Source organism: Colobus angolensis, unplaced genomic scaffold (assembly GCF_000951035.1).
Source record: "Colobus angolensis palliatus isolate OR3802 unplaced genomic scaffold, Cang.pa_1.0 Scaffold79, whole genome shotgun sequence".
Classification (NCBI taxonomy): Eukaryota; Metazoa; Chordata; class Mammalia; order Primates; family Cercopithecidae; genus Colobus; species Colobus angolensis.
Window position 1 is genome coordinate 380,596 of NW_012121709.1, and position 8,928 is coordinate 389,523.

At 40.3% G+C, this 8,928-nt stretch overlaps 1 protein-coding gene and 1 pseudogene across 2 annotated transcripts in view; both read right to left on the reverse strand.

Annotated features, from left to right (window-relative positions):
* HECTD4 (HECT domain containing E3 ubiquitin protein ligase 4) overlaps positions 1-8,928 on the reverse strand; it is a 163,858-nt gene that overhangs the window by 144,884 nt on the left and 10,046 nt on the right. For both annotated transcript variants that reach the window (XM_011928666.1, XM_011928665.1), the window contains exons 4-6: positions 8,145-8,253; positions 7,341-7,479; positions 4,689-4,859 (exon numbers count right to left, since the gene is read on the reverse strand). In XM_011928666.1, the coding sequence (XP_011784056.1) occupies positions 4,689-4,859; positions 7,341-7,479; positions 8,145-8,253 (419 nt within the window). The remainder of the gene's footprint in view (positions 1-4,688; positions 4,860-7,340; positions 7,480-8,144; positions 8,254-8,928) is intronic.
* On the reverse strand, positions 1,228-2,025 carry LOC105502268 (annotated as a pseudogene).

An 8,928-nucleotide genomic window follows, 5' to 3' on the forward strand; every position in this document is an offset into this window, starting at 1 on the left:
AAAAACAATTTCCCTCAGAATTTTGAAAGTACTGCTCCATTTTTGCATCCAGGAATGCTACTGGATAGCCTGGTGCTTTTTGAATTGCTCAACATTTGTATATACATATTTTTTAAATTTCTGGAAGCTTTAGAATCCTCTTTTATGCTTGGTAATCTGCAATTTCACGATGGTGTGGGCATTTTGCATTCACTGTGTCAGATACCTTTTAATCCAGATGCCAACATCCTTCGGTCTGAAATCTTTCCTGTATTGTTTCTTTTTTTCTTTCTGAGACAGGTTCTCACTCTGTCACTGAGGCTGGAATGCAGTGGTGCAATCACAGCTCACTGCAGTCTTGACCTCCAGGGCTCAAGCAATTCTCCCGCCTCAGCCTCCTGAGTAGCTAAGACTATAGTAGTGTGCCATCATGCCTGCATAATCTAAAAAAAAAATGTGTAGAGGTGGCATCCCACTATGTTGCTCAGGCTGGTCTTGAACTTCTTGGCCCCTACTAGCATTATAGGCATGAACTACTGTACCCAGCCTGTATTACTTCTTTTTTTTTGAGATGGAGTCTCGCCCTGTTGCCCAGGTTGGAGTGCAATGGCACGATCTCAGCTCCGCCTTGGGGGAGCCTCCCAGGTTCAAACTATTCTCCTGCCTCAGTCTCCTAGTAGCTGGGCTTTACAGGTGTCCACCACCATGCCCAGCTAATTTTTGTATTTTTAGTAGGGTCAGGGTTTCACCATGTTGGCCAGGCTGGTCTCAAACTCCTGACCTCGTGATCTGCCCACCTCAGCCTCCCAAAGTGTTGGGATTACAGGTGTGAGCCACCGCACCCAGACCCCTGCCTGTATTATTTCTTAATCATGTCATCCTCTTTATTTTCTGTTCTTTTTGGAACTCCTATTAGCAAGACTTTAGATGGATGGCTCCACACATCTTTTATCTTTTCTTTCATATTTACTGTTCTTTATCTACTTGTCCTTTCTGAAATATTTCTTAACTCTTTTACTAATTTTCAAATTTGGATAATCATAGTTTTAATTTTCTCATTCCCTGCTAATTCCTTTTTGAGGCATCCTGTCCTGTTTTATAATATGAATGCAATATCTTCACATATCTCACAGAGCAGATAGTGCTTATGTGAAGTTTTACTCTATTTCTTCAGCTAGCTGTTTTTTTTTTTTTAAGGAAAATTTGTATTATTTTAATTTTATGTACAGAAAACTCAACATTATGCATTTAACCCAGTTTAGTGGCAAGTTCTTTAGCCTTTGCCTTTTCGAGCTTGGCAATGGAAGCCACAGACTTAGGACCCAAGATACTGCCTCCCCAGTGACAGCAGATCTCATTGTATCTGCCCTTGTCATTGGTCCTGATAGCTTCCACCAGCTTAGCCAAAGCGCCTTTGTCTTCCAAGTTCACCTGTGTGAAGGCGACAGTGGTATAGGTCTTCCTGTGGACTAGATGGCCCAGTCTTCCCTTCCCCTTGATAATGCAGTAAGGGACCCCCATTTTACAACACAAGGCAGGCAAGAAGACAACCAGCTCGAAGGAATCCATGTCGTGTGCAATCACCACCAGCTGAGCTTTCTTGTTCTCTACCAAGGTGGCAGGTGGTCTCTTAGTGGGGATGTTCCCTTTGCCAGCAGCTCTCTTCTTAGCCCAGGCCAACAGCCTCTGCTTCTTCTCTTGCTTTGTCTCTATTCTGTACTTGTGGGCCAGCTTAAGCAGCTGAGTAGCTGTTTGGCGGCTCAGGGTCTGGGTGAACTGGTTAATCGCAGGAGGCACTTTCAGCTGCTTATAGAGGATGGCTCTCTGCTGCTGCAACCTGACATAGCAGGCCATTTCACAAAGTAGGTGAGGCCTCTTTTGCGCTGAATGTCCTGTCCAATGCCAAAATTCTTAGGCCTTTTCTCAAACAGGGAATTCACCACTTTCTTGGCCTCCCACTTCTTCACAACAGCAGGAGGAAGGGGCCAGAGCCACCTTCCTCCCCTTGGCCTTCTTTCCTTTCAGCATCTTGGGCAGCGGGAGGCCAGTTAACTGTTTTTTAACTTCTCTCATTTTTAACCTTCATATTAGAAGCTTTCCTCACTTTTCTAGTAATCCTTGGTAGTTTGCTCTTTTTGTTTAATTTTAAAACTTTTTATTAGGGAAAATTTTCAACATACACAAAAGAAGAAAGAATAGAATAATGAGTTTCCTATGTGCTGAACCCCTGGCTTCAATCATTAGCACTATTTTTTTTAACCCATTTGCCTCCCCTCCACACACATACCTCTCCAAAGTTTGGATTTTTGTTTGTTTGGGTTTTTATTTTGTCTGCTCTTTTTTTTTTTTAACAGTTCAGCACTAATCAGGAATTCTGTGGACAGGGTTGAAGCTTGCTTGCTGGAAGACATCACTTGTGGGTGATTCACCAGAGAGGCAAGTATTTTCCCTTAGATGACCCCAACATCAGTATGAGAGGTCTTTTTTCAAACAGGGTCATTCAGTTTCTTCAGAAAATAACTAAGTCTTGGGCCCGGACAGCCAGCATCTGAATGCAAATGTGTGAACAGGAAGGGGGCCTGCAGGCCCTTATCTAAACTCTGTCTACCACCTTGTCTCACAATGGCTCTGCACCACATCTGATCTCCCAGTTGCTAAGATGCTCTAAGGTTGGTAGGGTGAGTCATCTCTCTTCCTCTGGGTATTCCCCTAAATGTATACTTGGCTTTCTCCACAAAGAAGTATGAGAAAGGACACTACACTCTCCATCTTATCTTCTAAAGTAGGGGGATAAGAGATACTGCCTAGAGTTCATGAACAAGAAATAAAGGTTTAACTGCAAATTACAAAGATAACTAAAAGACAAACTAAAACAAAGGAAATCAATATGCTAGGTGGAATCAGAAAAGAAAGAGGGAGGCCAGGTGTGGTGGCTCAGGTCTGTTATCCTAGCACTTTGGGAGGCTGAGGCATGCTGATCACTTGAGCTCAGGAGTTCGAAGCCAGCCCAAGCAACATGGTGAAACCCTGTCTCTACAAAAAAAAACACAAAAATTAGCTGGGTGTGGTCATGCACACCTAAGTCCCAGCTACTTGGGAGGCTGAGGTGGGAGGATGAGGTGTACCAGAGCACCGTCATCTCAGACAAACACTGCCACTTTAAGTTCCAGCTCCCTCTTTAAAACTCCTGGGCTCAAGAGATCCTTCCATCTCAGCCTCCCAAGCACTGGGATTACAGGCATGAGCCACTGTGCTCAGCCAAGACCTAAATGAAAATTCCTTAAACAGCTGGTAAGTCTGTTTAAAAAACAATTTAAAAAAAAAAAAAAAAAAAGCTTTTCTGACAATTATGAACACATGTTCAATCTCTAGCAGACCAATTCAAAGATTCTCTCTGGCAGGGACATTTTATAAGATAATGGTTAGAGGACACTGTGAGATTCAATAGGAAAAGAACATGCACAGTTAAAGGTTACAAGACTTCTGACTGATAGTCTGCTGTTGGGTTGGATGACTGGTTTCCCAGAACATGTTTTAATCCTGTTAAAATTTATTAGAAAATTGCTTTGGTGTGTTTTGTTTTGTTTTTTTAAAGGAATGCTAATTTCTTCCCAAAAGGAGACTGTAAATTATCTCATGAAAAAAGGTTTTGTCACAGACCTGGCTTGGGGCAATTTGTTCTTTTATAAGTCTCTACAAATACTACCTAGACCAGCTCTGTCCAACAGAACATTCTTCATGATGGAAATGGTCTATATCTTTGCTGTTCAACGAAGAAGCCACTAGCCATATGGCTACTGAGCACTTGAACTGTGGCTAATACAGCTAAGCCACTCCAGTTTTAATTTTATTAAATTTCAAGTGAAATTTAAATAGCAACGTATGGCTAGCGGCCACTGTGCAGGATGGTGTGGATCTAAAGTGCCGTGGCTCCCAGCTGCTCCTTACCCCAAGCCCTTCTCCTCTCTCTGCATTCCAGCCACTCTGGCCCACTTTTTCTTCCTAAAACATGCTGGCTCCTGCCACAGACACTTTGCACGTGTGGTCTCCTCTTCCTGAAATGTTCTTCCCTCACCTACTCCCCAGCCTCTTCATCTGGTACATGACTACTTTTCCTTCACTAACTAGGATTATCTTGTGCATTTATTTGCTCACTTGTTTATGGTTAATCTTTATGTCTCTCCACCACCATCACCCCAACCTACCCAACTCTGGGGCCTGAATACACATCACATTTGGGCAAGAACCCTGCCCACCCTGTCCATCTCTGTCCTCCCACCACCTAGATAGAACACACTTGGATCTCAGTGAGCATTTGGCTAATATCTATAAGGTAAATGACGTGTCACAATGTTGTTATCTCTCTCAGAGACTTCCAATTTCTATCTGTAGACCCATTCTTGCTACTCTAATGTTGTCCCACATTTCCAACAGCCTGTGAGCATTTCTACTTAAATATCCTGCTGTCTACACATTAAATAATGTTATCTCCAATCACCAGATTAACCTTCAGAAAGTTTGGCTCTACTTACGTCATGTTACTCCAAACAAAGAAACCTTCAAAGGCATCTAAGAGAAAAATCAATTTTAAGGAAACACTGAACACACTATACATGCTGCAAGGTTCTTAGGCCCTTTACACACCAATATAAAAAGAAAGCAAACAGAAACGTTTCTGCAAAGACACAAGTGAGAAAGTTCACACTTACCACAAGTTCAAAAATGTCCATGAAGACAGAATGTCCCTTTGGTGTTTTCTCATTCAGGCTGGCAGGAGACCAGATCCAATAGAAGTAAGTGCCATCTGAAGACAGGTGCACAGTGCTCATGGTGCTGCCAATGGGGAGGTGATTGGCTGGCATTGACACCACCTGGCACACCTGGGCATGAAAGGGAGGAAATCTCCATTAGAGCCACATATAAATTCTGACTAATCCTATCAGCTCATCATTAATGCCATTATGTCCAAGATGAGAATTCACTAGGCTTTCTGGTCAAAATAAAATGGATATTTATCTCTAAGAATAATATACACAAATTACATGGCAAAAATATAAAGGTTCATACAATGGGCAATAGAATAAATATGAACAGCCATGCAGATGAAAAGGTTCTTGGGATTAATTCAAATTATTTTTTAATAGGAAAAAGTATTTACTAAACACCTTGAATCTGTTATGCATATGTGTTGTATCTAACACTTATTAAAAACAAAGTTTTAGAGAAGCAGAACTTTCGGAAATTTCTTTAGTAAATGAATTTAAGATAATTTTATTTAAAGGACAAGAACTGTGTCTTGTTCACCTCTATATCTCCAGTACCTAATGGAAAGCCTAACTCAAAGTTATTTAATGAATATGGAAACAAGGAAAAAGAGACAGCAAAAGAAAGCCAAGAGGAAAAGCTGAGAAGAGGGAGAAGGAGAAACAAAGAAAAAAATATAAAGGCCCATGACAGATCCTAACTTAGCACAGAAGGACTAACTGAAATGCATCAAGTCCATCAGAAAGAAAAAACAAACACCAATTCTGTATATTAAACATGAAGGCACATGTTTCTAATATTAAACATCCTTCTGTTTCAACATAATGAATAAGCTTTGCATCATTTCACGTTAAATGTGTAGCTACATACTAATTTTTACTGCCAAAGATAAGCACTTAAAATGATGGAACATTAGAACCACAAAAACCTGCTGGCTAGGTTTAAAAAAAAAAAAATCCAGAAATAGAAGAGCTGAGAAACTCAAAATAAAAATAATTAGAGAAGGTCAGGTGCCTTCAGAGAACAGAAGAACAGTGTTCAATTCCCCATTACTTTGGGAGGGGGCACTAGTTTTCCCAAGGCTATCTCTGACCCCTCAAGTGATTTCACATGAACTTTTTTCCAGACCTGTTTTGTCTAGCTCAAAAGTAAAAACTCATTTAGATGATGTAACCATACTTTGAACCTACAGTGCCAGGAAGACTAGAAAGTTGACAGCTACTAATTGGCCTGTGTTATCCCCAAAGTGCTCCATTCCAATGCACATATCTAGTTTGTGACCTACAGCCCTGCTTTCTTGGACAGTGTCAAAGTTTCTGCAACAACACTGAGGAACCCGGAATTACTTCAGATGTAAACCATGTTCTGAGATTTAACATCTGTTTAACTTCCAGTCTTATAACTTCTATTTCAAATGAGTATGAGACATTCTCATCTGACTGTACTTGTGACAAGAAATTAGGTTAATTGGGCATCTATTTGTTAATTTGTTCATTTTATTCATCCAACAATTATTGAGCACCTACTATTGTGCTCTGGAGATGACAGTGGTGAACAAGACTCAGTCCCTGTTCTCTAGGACAGGCAGTTGAGTGACAAGAAGAAATGTAACATTACACTTAATTTCTAGATATGACTACTCTCTGAGCACTCACTCCACAGATGCCAACTCTAATCATTTAATCCAACTTGGTTTGAAAGGCAGAAAGTTGCAGTGTAAAGAGTTCAAACTCCTGGGCAGAGAAGCAAAGGTTCAAGTTCTGGTGCTGCTACTATTGGCTGTACAGCCTTAGGCAAGTTACTTAACCTCTCTGAGCTGTATTCTTTCACTCAACAATAAACATTTACTGAATGCTTACTAGGTGCCTAGACTCAGTTGCCTTATCTGTAAGATAAACCTACATAGTAATGCCTCACAGGTAGGAAGAGGAAGTGTATGTAAATTGCCTAGGCCAGGGCCTAGCACATAGGAGATACTGAGGAATGGTAGTTACCATCATTGTTGTTATTATCAGTCAAATGTCAGGTAGTGTGTTATGTTCTAGGGATATACAGATGAGTAGGACAGGGTCCATGCCTAAAGGTGTGCATGGTCAGTGAAGTTTGACAGAAAAGCAGGTAACTGCAGCGTAAGATAGCAAGTGCCATGGCAGAGTGCTTACGAGAGCACTAAAGCCAAGTTCTCAATCCCTAGCACACAATGATTTTACTCTACACTCATTTCAAAGCTCCCTTTCCCACAGAGAGGCTGTTTAGAACAAATTGAATAAGGAAATGATGCCTTCCCAAAATAGATCTGGTTCAAAAAAAAAAAACAGCTAGTATTTATACCATCTTTCACTGTCTAGAATTTTTTCTTAATTATAAAAAAAAGTTTGTTGTAGACTGTAGAAACTTAGAGAATACATTCACTCAGTTCATATGGGAAAAGTCTAAGACATTAAATAAAAAACAGAATGCCCAAACTATAACAAAAGGATGCCATTCTGGGAGGAAAATATATCAACTGTATTATTATTACTTCTGATGATGTCAGGAACTAACTTTATTGCCTCTAAAATATATACTTTTTAAAAATGTCTTAGTTTTCTGTTTACCTGAAGGGTGTTCTGGTCAATGACCTGGAAAAGGGAGTGAGGTTTATTATCGAAAGAGACAGGCCGGTGGAGAAGACTGCCACTGCCAAAAGCCACCCATCCTGGTTCCAACTCCTCATTCCGGCAGTACACAAAACCTCTGTGGAAGGAAACGGAGCACAGGCTGAATCACCCGGCTATGTCGGAACCTCACATAAGCTACAACAGACACAAACAACATTTTTGACCTAATTTTAAAAAATGATTAAGTATGTAGAACATCTGAAGGAAAGTGAATGTATTACATCAATTTGAGGACTGCAAAACTATAGCAAATATTGACTTTCCACAATAACTTAGAGGGGAGAAAAAGTTGGGGGAAAAGATCTAAACGTATACAAGGCTCTCAAACTGTAGTTTCTTTTGGCAACAGTTTATAGATCTTATATCCCAACTGAAAATCACTTGCCAATCCAATGTCAAACCCAAGTTCAAAGAGACTTAAGTAGAAAAATGTCCACTTATCAACATGGAGAAGTCACTGATATTGTTACAAAAATACTGATCACAGAGGACTTTCTGGCTGGAAACAATGATCTTAGGGCTACCAAACTCTTCTGGGCCAAAACAAGGCTAAAATGCATTAACAGAACAAGATGGGGAAAGGTGGCAATAAGAGAAGATTGAAATTATTTGAATCAGTTCAGACTTATTTAGTTACTAGTCTATGGGGAGTCGGAATTTACCCCCAGTGTCTTCTTCAGAGATTTATGTAAGGAGGAAAATGTTCCAGCCCAATCATTTAGGAAGTTCCATGCAACTGACCTGAGAGTACCATGTAATCCAGACCCCAATTTGCTTACTCCTCTTCCAACTGAGTTAGTAGTATACAGGTAAAGACCGTCTGCCGTGAGACAGCGTCCCAAGTCAGCATCTGAAATCGTTTTTTCACAGGTAAATTATATATATGTTTTTTCTATTGAAATTATAAACATGCTTTTTCTAATGAAAAAGCCATTAGGAGGTTAAGTGAAAGATTACCTCTCACTTCTAAAATAAGAGCTTCAGTGTGACTTTCAGGGAAGATGGCTTGAACCCCCAAATCAAACATCCAAAATGCATGTGGACCAGGGACCAAAATAAGGTCAGATAGTTACCAGCAGGAGAATGTGGTTTAGCCCACCAAATGTTTTTCTTTCTTTTTTTTTTTTGAAAAGCTTGTACTGAGTCAAGTCATTCCTAATTCTAATTTGAAATGACTAAGAATACAGTACAACATTTTTATTAGTAATTGCATAGTAAGAGAGGCATGAGCTCTTATGAGCTCAGTAAGTGACCCTGAATCTCTTTGAACATCAGTTGCTTCATCTGTAAGATGTGGATAATAAGTACCTCAAGGGTTACAGTGATGGCCAGATGAGAAAACAGAGGTAAATACATCTATACTGCTCTCTGATGCAAAGCCAGTATTCCATAAATGGCAAATGAAATTGTGTTAATATACTAATGATATACACTAAATTAAAATCTGCGGCCGGGCGCGGTGGCTCAAGCCTGTAATCCCAGCACTTTGGGAGGCCGAGATGGGCGGATCACGAGGTCAGGAGAT